General features: G+C 42.6%; 1 protein-coding gene across 1 annotated transcript in view; it reads right to left on the bottom strand.

The window, feature by feature from the left end:
• The window catches only part of LOC126412993 (putative inorganic phosphate cotransporter), a 106,885-nt gene that overhangs the window by 82,868 nt on the left and 10,053 nt on the right, over nucleotides 1-13,964 (bottom strand). Inside the window, exons 2-3 of the mRNA XM_050082885.1 lie at nucleotides 5,768-6,001; nucleotides 5,599-5,686 (exon numbers count right to left, since the gene is read on the bottom strand). Of these exons, the coding sequence (XP_049938842.1) occupies nucleotides 5,599-5,686; nucleotides 5,768-6,001 (322 nt within the window). The remainder of the gene's footprint in view (nucleotides 1-5,598; nucleotides 5,687-5,767; nucleotides 6,002-13,964) is intronic.

Here is a 13,964-nt window from a genome sequence, read left to right as displayed (position 1 = left end):
AGGAGGGCTTTTGGGTCCTTATCTCTTGCTGGAAAATTTGAATGCGCCCTTGTATCGTATTCGGCGACAGCTACGGTTCCAGCATGATGATGCACCGCCACGCGTTGGAATGAATGTACCCAACACCTTAAGCGAAGCGTTTCCAGGGAAATGCTTTGGTTGTCGAGGTCCACTGTTATGCCTCCACGTTCTCCAGAGTTTAATCCACTAGATTTTTATTTGTGGGGCCACTTAAAGGAACAAGTTTATATTACTTCACCCGTGGACGTACACGACCTAATACCACGTGTTCATGTCACTTCGGCAGTGTTGGATGCAGGTGTGTTGCGTAATGCCCAGCAAAGTATGATCCAGTGAGTGGCGAAACGTTTGCAAATTCGAGGTGGTAGCTTTGAACATCTTCTCTCAAGTGAACGTTTCTGTTTGAAGATAAGCCTGGATATCAAACGTACTGACTGGAATAAACGTTTGCAAATTCGAGGTGGTAGCTTTGAACACCTTCTCTCAAGTGAACGTTTCTGTTTGAAGATAAGCCTGGATACCAAACGTACTGACTGGAATAAATGTTTACAAATTCGAGGTGGTAGCTTTGAACATCTTCTCTAAAGTGAACGTTTTTGTGTGAAGATAAGCCTAGATATCAAACGTACTTACTGGAATTATTATGCGTAGCATAACGTGCAATCTTGTTAGCCTACTTATTGCGTTTTTTTGTACCACACTGAGTACAGACGATGTTACTGTATTCACTATTGTTTTCTATTGGTTTTATTTATGTTATGAACAAAACAAAGTGATCGTATACATCTGTAAGAAGCTCACGTTTTGTCTTAATATTTAGATAAAGGTAACAGCAACAGATAGAAATACAAAAGATACCACATTGTGGAGGTGTAAATTGGATAAATTTTGATGCTGTAACTGAAAAAAAAAGTTTGGCAAGAACGCGACTCGAAAGACAGGCGAGTCTGCTCATTCATTCCCCACGGCACTGCCTCATCTCACTGAACTAATGGGACATATAGCGTCCCCAGTACCAAATTTTTATCATGTAGCCGTAAAATAATAATTTCTCTGTGTAGGTTTAGATTTCAAAGAAATAATTTATGGCAGAATGATCTAAAGAGACGACAAGTTACACTCTTTTGTTAATTTTTTAGTCGAACTTACTTCCTCTTTTGTCTTGAATGTACATCTTGAGAGTGCTGGCAAATGTAAGCATATTTGTATGAGTTAAGCATATAATATACTGATTTAATATTATTGTGCACTTTTAATTTGTAAGAGGTGATCCCAATTTCATGTCCGCCTTCCTTGAATTAACCTGCATTCAAGTAATTTACAGCTCAACAATCGCAGCGGCCGATGCAGCCAACGACGCCATTACGTGGCGATATTAACTTATGAAAAATTAGCGGAAGCGAAAACTCGCCCGCTATTAACATAATATTAATTTTTCTCCACAGTCGCCCGACGTTGCAGAAAATACTTAGCTTTAAGATTCTTATTTTCAGTACCATAGCCGAGACCCAGAGCCAGGACTGACTACAATACAATGGTTAACGGAGGTAAGAAAAATACTCTCGCGCGTGTGTGGGCCGCAATTTTAATTAATAACTAAAGATTTCTTGCTTTAAAGTGAACTGACTAGCCGAGGAAATTAATATGAAAAGTTTATTACATTGTTCAACTTAAATATCATTTTTATTAAGGCCCACCACGTAAGTCGGCAACAATCAAAAAATAATAATATATGTATTAAATTACGACGGCCGACGGACGCGAGAGACAGTACTGGGAAAGTTCACGCCACATCTCCTTGGTCACGCTGCATGCAGTGCGTTGCTCCATCTTAGTTTTTTAAATCACCTTTCTCTTAAACCTATTGGTGGGACTGGGTTTTGCTAGCTAAACATTTGTCTGCAACTGGAATGAGGAATCGCACGCCGGCCGCCAAGTGCGCCACTCTTTTCTTCATCTTTAATACATCGAAGAACCAATGACTGAAATAATAGAAAGGTTCAAGATGGGGTCAAAATCCAGGGTGAAAGGATATCAACGATAAGATTCGCTCATGACATTGCTATAAGAAATTTCCGAGAATTTACTCTTGTAACATAGCATTGACTGGAAGTGAATCATGGATGGTGAGAAAACCCGAAAAGATGAGAATGAAGAGTTTCCGATGTGGTGCTTGAAAATTAGGCGAACCGAAAACGAATGAGGTTCTCCCCAATATAGATGAAGAAAACAACATATGGTACTGACAAGAAGAAGGGACACTGTGACAAAACTTATGTTAAAACATCACGGAATAAATTTTAAGGTACTGGAGGGAACAGTAGAAGGTAAGAACTGTGAGGGAAGACAGAGGTTGCAATACATCCAAAAAATAACTGAGAAAGTACGAAGTGCTGCTCTGAGATGAAGTAGCTGGAACAGAAACTGTGGTGGCTCACATCAACCAGTCAGTAGACTGCTCACTAAAAACACGGAGTAAAATGAGAACAGTCGAAGGATTGTTTTTTTTAGAAAACTGTGATTGCAAAACTGAATATATCTTTAGTGGCTGGACGGGAATCCATGAACCGTTTGGATGGAATAGTGTATAGATAGGGCAGATGTGGATGATCATTTCAAGTTGACTGTGAGGAGGCTTTGATAACGTTCAGAGAAATAGATGAGTTGAAAAACTCTTTTAGGGTGTTACAGTTAGGCAGGGACAGTTTTTTTGGGAGTTGATTGGGGTCCCTATGGGAACACATGAGATGATTTTTGGAATCTTGGGTGAGATGGTTGTTGTAGCTCTGGCATTTCAGGCAACGGAATGGTTGGGCTTGGGACAGGAAGGTGATAAATGCGGGCACCGTTGATAAGCAAGCAGTGAATAATTGATTGGTATTCTGAGAATGAGGAATTGGATAGGGAAGACTTTGAGGATCTGTATGCTACACTAGACATGGCTCTTTTTCTCTTTGGGACTACGCACCAAATTCTCAAACATGTACCGTCTTGATGGAAATGGTGTTCACATATGCACTTCTAAATACTGTAAAGAATACTTTACAATTCTGTGTAACTGATTTTAGTCTATATTAATTTTTGAAATTGGTCGAATTTATTACAGTCTTTTGCAAACAGTAAGTGCTTATACTTATCAATTATAGATAGAACACGCACTATATGTTATGTTTACGTACAGGAAACTGCGACCAGTCAGAGGAACCAATTTTAAGTTCTGGTGTCTTTACTGCCTCTAGTGATAGGTATCTCAATCAAGATTGTCATCCATAATTACTTGGAAACCATTTGGCCCTTGCTCTAAAACATAACTTTTCGCCATTGTCAGGTTCCTGCTACTACACTGAAAGTTTCACGCTGTCTTGATGTAACACAGTATATTCTAAACTGACCACGCCCTATTTTCTTAAACTGTGTTGTTGCCTGAGCTATTGTGATTAAAACACATTTAATTTTTAGTGCTTAACCTTCCATTATCTTGGAATCTTACGTTGTCTGGAGGTAAGCAGTGAAGGAAATGTCAAAAGGAAGTTATCGAGACTTATTGTACAGAAGTTACCCGACGAATAATATATTTCAAATTTCTGATCATTTTATTTAATCTGGCTTGCGAGTAAATATCAGTAGTATTTGGGAATGAATGTTGCGCTTTTCAAGGATAACTACGCACTGGATTGATCTGAAGTTGTTATGGAGAACTGATATCTGAGTATATGAGTGCTTTTTGATGAATATAGGTGTGAACACTACCTCGAGCAGTGTTACATATTTGTATAAATCGTAAGCAGCGAATAGCTGAGATTTTAAAACTAAAACACTCTTTTCAAAGTTTGTGTGATTGGAACTAATCTGATTAGATGGACTACCCACTGTACCTCAAAAATGAAACTTAAAATCCCTTCCCATGAGCCTGGCTGTAAACTCACAGACACTTCATTCATATTAATTAAACGAACTATGTTAGAGAATGAAATCCAACAAAGATACCAATTTTCTTAAATGACTGGGAGAACGGGATAACATCTGCTACACTTGTTGCGATATGAATGTACAGCTGCTCATTTGGAACATTTTCTGTGAAATCTTTTTGTTGTCTACGTCAGTCGTCACTTACAGTAATTCATTGAGTGATTAACGCAGTTTGGAAAAACAAATTAAACATGTATCATTTTGGACTAGATCAAATACACTCTAAGACTAAGAATTATTCTACTGGGACGGAAACCGTTAGATGTGATGTACATGTACAGATAAACAAATGACTACAATTTCAGATAACTTGGATGAGTTATTGAAAAGAAAGAGCTCCATAAATTGAGCAAGTCAGTTACGGATTGGTCCACCTCTTGCCCCTATGCAACCAGTTATTTGGCTTGACATTTAGTGATAGAGTTGCTGCATGTCCTCCTGAAGTACATTGTGCCAAATTTTGCCCAATTGGCGCATTAGATCATCAAAATCGCATGTTAGTTGGAGGACACAGCCCATCATACTCAAAAGGTTCTCAGTTGGGGAGAGGTGGGATCGTGCTGGCCAAAGTAGTGTTTGGGAAGCATGAAGTCAAGCAGTAGAAACTCTCACAGTGACTCTCACAATTTGTGGCCGGACATTATCGAGCTGAAATGTGAGCCCAGGATGACATGTCATGGAGGGCAACAAAAATGGGCGTAGAATATCGTCGACATATCGCTTTGCTGTAAAGGTGCTGCAGATAACAATCAAAGAGGTCTTCGGACTGGAATCTCATTGACTGGATTAGAACTGTCTTTAGTGAGGAGTCCAGCTTCAAAATGAACCTCGCTGACCAATGACGACGTGTCTAGAGATGCCCCGGTGGGCAGTGAGATACTCACGTGACCGATGTCTGGCATACGTCCCGACAACGAGGAGTGATATTCTGACGTGCCACTTCATTTCATTGCAGGACCCCTTTGGTTGTGATCCGCGGCACCCTTGCAACACAGCGGCATTTCAACCCTCACACTCACGGCGAGAGTTCTACCGCTTGTCTTTGTGCTTGCCAAACCCTAACTTGGCCAGAAAAGTCCGCGGATCTCTCCACAATGGAGAACGTTTGGATTATTATGATGAGGGCCCTCCAACCAGCTCTGGTTTTCGACGATGTAATGCGCCAATTGGACAGAATTTGGCATGATATCGTCAGGAGGCATCAAAAAACTCTATCATTCAATGCCAAGCCGAATAACTGCTTGCATAAGGACCAGAGGTGGACCAAAGCGTTATTGACTTCCTCAATTTGTGAACCACTTTCTCTTAAATTAACCACGTAATTTTTCTGAAATTGTAATCGTTTGTTTGTCTGTACACGTACATAACATCTACCGATTTCCATCCCATCGGATAGTTCCTTCGTGGTTCGTTCTTTTTTTTTATCTTAGAGTGTACGTTAGCTCATACGGAATTCTTTCGGGATTCATTATAACTGATGTGATAACAGTGAGAGAAAATGTTACAGTATCTATGCATAAGTCACATGTTTTATTACGTTGTCCCATGGAAGTTGGCCTTCTTTGAAGAATATTTCCACTGCGTTTAGAAAGTCGAAATGGACATTACCTGAGAAAATAGGTCCTCCTAGTCTTTGTCGCTCGTTTTCGGGGAACCATTTCCCAACTAGAACGTGCATTGATGGTATAATAACACCCTGAAAAGAATGGTAACATGTTCAGTATTTTAGAAATGACTGCAGAACAGAAGTGTTACGTCGTACCTCAAAAGTACTTACTGAAAATGTTCCAACGAGTATTCGTGTTATCATGAAAACCACCGGGCTCGCACTGGCGCAGACGGGACCCAAGATCGTGAAAACACCGGCAGCGAGCAGTCCTATGGTTAAAACCCAGCGGGCACTATACCGGGCAGCAACGTAACCAGCCACTATGTTCACTCCTGCGTACCCGTAGTAGTAGGAGGACAGTATGTAACCTTGCATCACCTCATCCCACTCAAATTCTCCTCCCTGAAACACACAAAACGTGACACACAATCCATCAACAGCTGGAGTGAAAAGAAGCCAGGTCAGTTCTAATATATTTTTTGTAGTAACCTATAACGTCAGAACCGAAAGTTGATTCTGGTAATTTAAACCTGAACATTTACCACCAGCGATGTATTTCGTATCTTTGTGGCAGCGCGATAATGAGTTAATATGATGTAGACATGCAAATTAAACAAAAACAGAAGAAAATTTATGGTTTAGGACTGTAAGTTAACGTTCTAAAGACAGTGATGAAGAGTTTTCGAAGACGTACCGTTACCTCACATTGGATAAGAACAAGCATTAAATGGGCCGCGACACTGTTGAAAGATCCCTCTCGGGATTCACCTCATGTGGTGTAAGGAAATGATGGAAAACCTAAATCAAAATGTTCACCCGAGTATGAAAACCACACTACTCCCAATTATGATGATGCTGGTATTCGGGGTGCTGCACCAAAACAAAACTATTTAGAGATTAACGTAGTTAATAATCTTTAAAACATCGTAAAAGTACATAAAAAATATCTTGTTAGTGTTTACACATCATGGTGATCCCTCTCGCTCTCTAAAACTTGTCATAAAATAAGGAGAAGAGTCGGTAGGGAAGAAACTATAACACTACAGCTGACAAATATGGCTGAATAAAACTATGTATTTAATTGCAGAACTAATGTGTGCTCTAAAATCTGAAAAAGAATATGAATATGCCCCTATGATTTACATGCGAAATGAGGCAAGAGTCTGGACTTTTATAATGGCAGAGCAACGAGATGAAAACTAAAATATGACTCTGGTTAATGATCTGGTTAGTTTAGAGTGGATAACTTGGAAAGGAATAAGCAAACGTTGGAAGCAAGGAAGTAGGGGTTTAAATAGTTTAGAACAAAGTGTGTAAAGAACCGGTGGAGTGATTGTTTAGTACGGTTGAAATGTATTTCGCAAGATATTTTATGAGGAGTTAACGAAATTGTTTGGTATGGATATTAGCAGGCTGCTTGGGAATTATAAAAGGTCTGTATCTACGAGGGCAGTTCAATAAGTAATGCAACACATTTTTTTTCTCGGCCAATTTTGGTTGAAAAAACCGGAAATTTCTTGTGGAATATTTTCAAACATTCCCGCTTCGTCTCGTATAGTTTCATTGACTTCCGACAGGTGGCAGCGCTGTACGGAGCTGTTAAAATGGCGTCTGTAACGGATGTGCGTTGCAAACAACGGGCAGTGATCGAGTTTCTTTTGGCGGAAAACCAGGGCATCTCAGATATTCATAGGCGCTTGCAGAATGTCTACGGTGATCTGGCAGTGGACAAAAGCACGGTGAGTCGTTGGGCAAAGCGTGTGTCATCATCGCCGCAAGGTCAAGCAAGACTGTCTGATCTCCCGCGTGCGGACCGGCCGTGCATAGCTGTGACTCCTGCAATGGCGCAGCGTGCGAACACACTCGTTCGAGATGATCGACGGATCACCATCAAACAACTCAGTGCTCAACTTGACATCTCTGTTGGTAGTGCTGTCACAATTGTTCACCAGTTGGGATATTGAAAGGTTTGTTCCCGCTGGGTCCCTCGTTGTCTAACCGAACACCGTAAAGAGCAAAGGAGAACCATCTGTGCAGAATTGCTTGCTCGTCATGTGGCTGAGGGTGACAATTTCTTGTCAAAGATTGTTACAGGCGATGAAACATGGGTTCATCACTTCGAACCTGAAACAAAACGGCAATCAATGGAGTGGCGCCACACCCACTCCCCTACTAAGAAAAAGTTTAAAGCCATACCCTCAGCCGGTAAAGACATGGTTACAGTCTTCTGGAACGCTGAAGGGGTTATTCTGTTCGATGTGCTTCCCCATGGTCAAACGATCAACTCTGAAGTGTATTGTGCTACTCTTCAGAAATTGCAGAAACGACTTCAGCGTGTTCGTAGGCACAAAAATCTGAACGAACTTCTCCTTCTTCATGACAACGCAAGACCTCACACAAGTCTTCGCACCCGAGAGGAGCTCACAAAACTTCAGTGGACTGTTCTTCCTCATGCACCCTACAGCCCCCATCTCGCACCGTCGGATTTCCATATGTTTGGCCCAATGAAGGACGCAATCCGTGGGAGGCACTACGCGGATGATGAAGAAGTTATTGATGCAGTACGACGTTGGCTCCGACATCGACCAGTGGAATGGTACCGTGCAGGCATACAGGCCCTCATTTCAAGGTGGCGTAAGGCCGTAGCATTGAATGGAGATTACGTTGAAAAATAGTGTTGTGTAGCTAAAAGATTAGGGAATAACCTGGTGTATTTCAATGCTGAATAAAACAACCCCTGTTTCAGAAAAAAAAGTGTTGCATTACTTATTGAACTGCCCTCGTACATCAGTACTTCACAGGCCATCTTATGGCGTGTAGCGGCTGGTAATTTGTGCAGCACTGTCGCTTTTGGCCTCTCCTGTTCCAATCGCGAATGGCCAATGGAAAGAATGACTGTTGATGAGCTTGCGTGTGAGTTACAATCTCTCTAATTTTACCTCCGAGATCTTCCTGAAAGATATACATGGAAGGCTACAATATGTTCGTTGAATCGCTTGAGAACACACGTTCTCGGTATTTTAGCAGTAAATCACACTGTATGAACAGCGCCTCTCTTGATGGTTCTGCTGCTGGAATTCCATGAGCTTCCATGCTTTCATGGTTACTAATGGAGCCTGTTACGAAATGCACTGCTCTTCTTTGGAAATTCTCTGTCTCCTCTGTCAACCTTATTTGGTTCAGAGCCCAGACTAATTACGAATATTCAAGTATTGATTGAGCGGGGGTTTTCTATGCTACGTTCTTCGTGGGTGCACTACACTTCTAGGGGATGAATGAATCTACGCCGGCCGGAGTGGCCGTGTGGTTCCGGGCGCTATACTCTGGAGCCGAGCGACCGCTACGGTCGCAGGTTCGAATCCTGCCTCGGGTACGGATGTGTGTGATGTCCTTAGGTTAGTTAGGTTTAATTAGTTCTAAGTTCTAGGCGACTGATGACCTCAGAAGTTAAGTCGTATAGTGCTCAGAGCCATTTGAACCGGCCAATGAATCTGGCTTACCTGGGATTATTTTCACGCAGTCCCTCCGTACGCACACTCCCGGATTTTTATGGGATGTGGCTTTTCCATGTGATCGTTCTGTAATCGCACTATCATGCAGTAATGATTATTCATCCGCAATGCATTAAATTTGTTCATGTTGAGGGTAAACTAACAATCACTGCACCAGGCATCGATCCTCTTCAGCTTTTCAGACATTCCATTACAATTTTCTAGCGTTTCGACTCCTCTGTATATAATAGCAACATCCGCGAAAAGCTTCATAGAATTTCTTAAGCTATTGAGAAAGTCATTTGTCGGTGTTATATGGTCGTGCAGAGCTCCCTTGGGCACGGCCGAAGCTAGTTTTACGCCAGAAGGTATTTCTCTATTAAGAATAAAATGCTGCGTTCAATTCTGCTAAGAGCTATTCACTCCAGTCACAAAGCTGGTCTGATATTCTATACGGTCGTACTTTTTTCATTAGATATCAGCACGGAAATGTGTTGAATGCCTTCGGAAAGTCAAGGAACAGGACATCAACTTGGGCGTCGGTGTCAACTGCCTTCTGGGTCTCGTGGACGACCGTTGTTTGTGAAATCCATTTGATTTCTACAGCGGAGAGCACAAAGCGAGCTCCAAAATACAACATAAAGACGTCAGTGATATAGGCCTATAGTTTTGTACGTTTGTTCTACTGCCCTTCTTGAAAACGAAAATCTCCTCCGAATTAATGCACCCATGGGAATGCGTCGTTTCTCCCGTGATATACAGTATACTTCTGACAGAAGCGGAACAAGTTCTTTCACTTACTCTGCCTACAGTCGTGCAGGTACCCAATCAGGTCCAGCCGTCTCTCGTCTGTTGAGCGATTTCAGTAGATTTTCAGTACCGCTGTCATTTACTTTGATATCTGTCATTATGACGTTTGTCTGACAATGTACGATCTTCCTCAGTGAAATACTTTTGATCCTCCTTTTCTATGCGAAAATGGTCACCTAGTGTGTGGACAAATTTGATCCGTTTACTGATTTAACGTAAGACCAATTCTTCTGAGAATTCTCTGTTGGTTCGGTAGAGACAAGTTTTAGTTTCCTACTAGTAGAAAGCTTCACACTGGGTCCTCCTTGCGATAACTTTTGGCTTCCCTCAGTTTTTGTTTGTCTATGTGATTTTGGCTTCATTGAAATTAGCAGCGAAACTCTCTATGGTTTCGCAGCAGCTTTCTAACGTGGTTGTCGAACTATGGTGTATATTTCCCGTCTGTCACAAATTTTTTGTACGTACCTGTCAAAGGTATAGTATATTGTACAATAATCTTGAACTTTGCCCATTTACGTTCAACATTTTTAGTCTCAGAGGTGAATATTTCATGTTGACACTCAGGTAATATGAGATCAGTCTCTTGTCATACTTGTTAAGCACAAATACGAGGGTCGTGCAATAAGCAATCCCCAGATTTTTTTTACAAAGCCACTAACATATGTAGACAAACCTCCTTGTTGGTGCTACACATTTGATGTTTGTTCTGTGCGCCGGTGAAGATTCGAACCGGTATGGCAGATGACAGAGCCGTAGTACGGCGTCAAAATAGCGTCTACCTAGGACTCATGTTACAAGCAGCGAGCTGTTATTGAATTCTTGTGTGCAAAAAAAGAAACCGTGGTGAACGCGGTAAGCGTTTGTGTGCATTGTATGCCGATGACACAATTGATAGGAGTACAGTTGGGGGATGGGTAAGGAAAGTTACAGCCTCAGGAAATGCAGAAACAGAGCTCCGTGATCAGCCACGTTCGGGACGTCCTGTCACAGCCACTGCTCCAGACATGCTGAATCGTGCGGATGCTATTATTCGTGGCGACCGGCGCATCACAACTCGACGATTGGCTCTACAGTTGTCGATCAGCATTGGAAGTGCGTCTACAAAGATCGAGACTCTCGGACATTCAAAGAGGTGCTCACAATGAGTTCCACGAATGCTCATAGCGGACCACGACATTCAAAGAAAGGAATTTCATTTGAATTGTTGGAGCGTTTTGAGACCGACGGAGAGGCGTTTCTGTCACGGACCTCTACGCGGAACACACTTTGAACATGACGAGAGTGTCAGTCATGCAGAGAAAACGTGGCTACGCCTACAGGACAAAAGCTTTTACCCACAGGGAAGACATGTTCTTCCACAACGTTGGCGTACGGCCATAGGACGTGATGGAGACTGCGTAGAAAAATAGGATATGGACAGGACTTGTTGATTTGTATTGTCACAAAATTCTGACTCTTAACAATAAATATGTTCTGAGAAAAAAAAGTGGGGTATTACTTATTGAATGACCCTCGTATCTTCGTACCTTTCTTTATATTCCTTTCTACAGTCATATCCAATCCGGCAGCATCTGCCTTATGCTCACAGATATTCTGTTCTACGTTAATTGAACCATAAAATTCGGGTTTCAGGACATCTGATATGTTACCTTCGCGATTCGGTTGTCGGATTAACTGCTCAACGTAATTTTCAAATGAGGCTTTTCCAACAGTATCACGCTATTCTTTGTCCGTAGCATCCGCCATAATTTACGCGCTTATTTCTACATATGTTTCCTCAAATATTCCGCCACTGCTGCCCCTGAGGTAACGAGACTATGAACGCATCCGATTATTATGTTTGACTCCGCTCCCCGCTTGAACACTTCACCCAAATTATTTCCCATTCGGAATTTATACTAACCTCACTAAATATTAGCTGTAAACATGCTTGAACTACCACCATTACTGAATAGCTCCCAGCAGAACTGAACACAACGTGTCATTCTTAACAGAGGAATACGTTCAGGCGTAAAACTAGCTTCAGGCGAACCCGAGGGAGCTTTTTAGGACCATATAACACATTGAAATGACCTACTGAATAACTTAAGAACTTCTGTGAAGCTTTTCGTGGATGCTGCTATTATATACAGAGAAGTCGCAACGCTAGAAAATTATAGTGGAATGTCTGAAGAGCTGCAGAGGATCGATCTTGGTGCAGTGATTGTCATTTTATCATCAATATAAAAACGTTTATTGCATTGCGTACTGAGTGAGACTAGTTCTGGCATCTTTATAGACATTCCTGCCGTTAACTATCACGATACAAAGATATTCTTTCTCCGATCTGCTGCGACGAATCTGGTCCCATTAGTTAGTGGGACTTAAATTCTTCCCTCTCTGAAATCGGAACGTATCTTATCGTACGTGAGAAGGTATTTGTCATCCTAAAAACCCATATGAGCTCACCGCGTGCGTTACCCTAGCAGCCGCTTCCTGCTTGTAATGTACGCGTAACCTATTCTGACAATTCTTCGTGACAAGATCGAGAAATACGCATCAAAGATAGTCCCAGAAACATGTTAACATCTGATTCAAGCATTACATCCGGGCGCAGACCAGAAGAGCACGAGCGATTTCGAGAACGATGCATCAGAAGGGTAGCTATGCGTCTATAATGCATGCGAGGTTAGCTCTTACCACCAAAGCAACCAGCCACTGAACTCGTTCGGCAGGTGTCATTCTTGCCGACGTGTGCCACGATGTGCATTTGGGTGCGCCGAGTGAGCTCAGTCCACCCGCCATGCAAACAGGGTGGGCAATGGCCTTCTTTCTCGACAAGCCAGCTTTTTTCCTAGGGGCTTCATAACCAGCACCCAGTGGCCAGCAAACCCACAATCCATACGAGTCCAAATATTTCAGAGTGATAGCACCCAGTACCAGGAGACGAGACGCCCTGTACTGGCTCAGACATACTTTCAGCATTGGACAAACCGTGTTTTAAGTCCTAAGACGACAGCCGTGCGGCCAGTACTCAGTATCGCCTTCCGCCTAGAGAACCGTGACCCCGCCACTGTTCATAATTCACCGTGAGGTGTCAGAGAATGATGTACTTCTGGCAAGTGAGAGACTGTTTGTTTACTCTTAGGACAGTGTATCTTTGACATGTTGTATTGTATGTTCTGTGACTATGTAATAAAGTGTTGTTAGACTGCAAATCGCTGCCCTAGTGTGATTCACGACATAAAAATTTGGTGCCGAAACCCGGGAGACAATTTCCACGATTGCCGTTGTGAAACACGAATTCTGGACGCACGTCACGCGGCAATACTACGAGGGGGCTTACCGCAGCGATTTGTCACACCACGCAACAAGCTCTTCGCCGACAACCGGCTACATACACAGTTAAGTTCAATTGAATTATCACCCAACATATTTTGTAGTGCCATTTGCAAAGGCAACTGATTACATTATTGCCGCTCTGTACTGCTATTGTAGCTGTTCGATTGGCGCTTTAACGAATTATCATATCCTACGGTACGCCTGTAGATTGTTTATGACTAGTGCTGCCATCTAGCGACCATCGATTCAACTACTTCGACTAGCGCTCCAAAGATAACGCCTTACTAGGTCCAGCTGATCCCTAGCCGACACTGCTTTAAATTTTCGAGTAATCGGACGGAGTGGACATGACAGACCACAAACCAGAAGCACAATTACACTCTCTAAAGAGAAAACGTATGAGAGAAAGAGCAAACATTACGTGACTCGTAGCGGAAGTTGCAAGGTTGTCAGACACATCGGAAATCGTGGATTATAAATATTACAATGACAGATTGGGAAGCGATCCCTCCAAAACCCAGGCGATCATAGTAGGCAAAACCACCCCTTCCTTCCGCCTCCTTGATTTCTATCTCACCATGTATGGCCGTCCTATCGCCCTCACTCCCACCCTTAAGTACCTTGGCGTCACCCTCGACCGTCGCCTCTCCTGGACTCCCCACCTCCGGACAATCCAAGCCAAGGCACGCTCCCGACTCAGTCTCCTCAAGCTCCTCTCCGGCCGTACGTGGGGTCTGGACCCC

The sequence above is a fragment of the Schistocerca serialis genome, chromosome 7 (genome assembly GCF_023864345.2).
Source record: "Schistocerca serialis cubense isolate TAMUIC-IGC-003099 chromosome 7, iqSchSeri2.2, whole genome shotgun sequence".
In the NCBI taxonomy this organism is placed as follows: domain Eukaryota; kingdom Metazoa; phylum Arthropoda; class Insecta; order Orthoptera; family Acrididae; genus Schistocerca; species Schistocerca serialis.
Note: the sequence above shows the minus strand (reverse complement) of the source record. Positions and strands in the feature narration are given on the sequence as shown.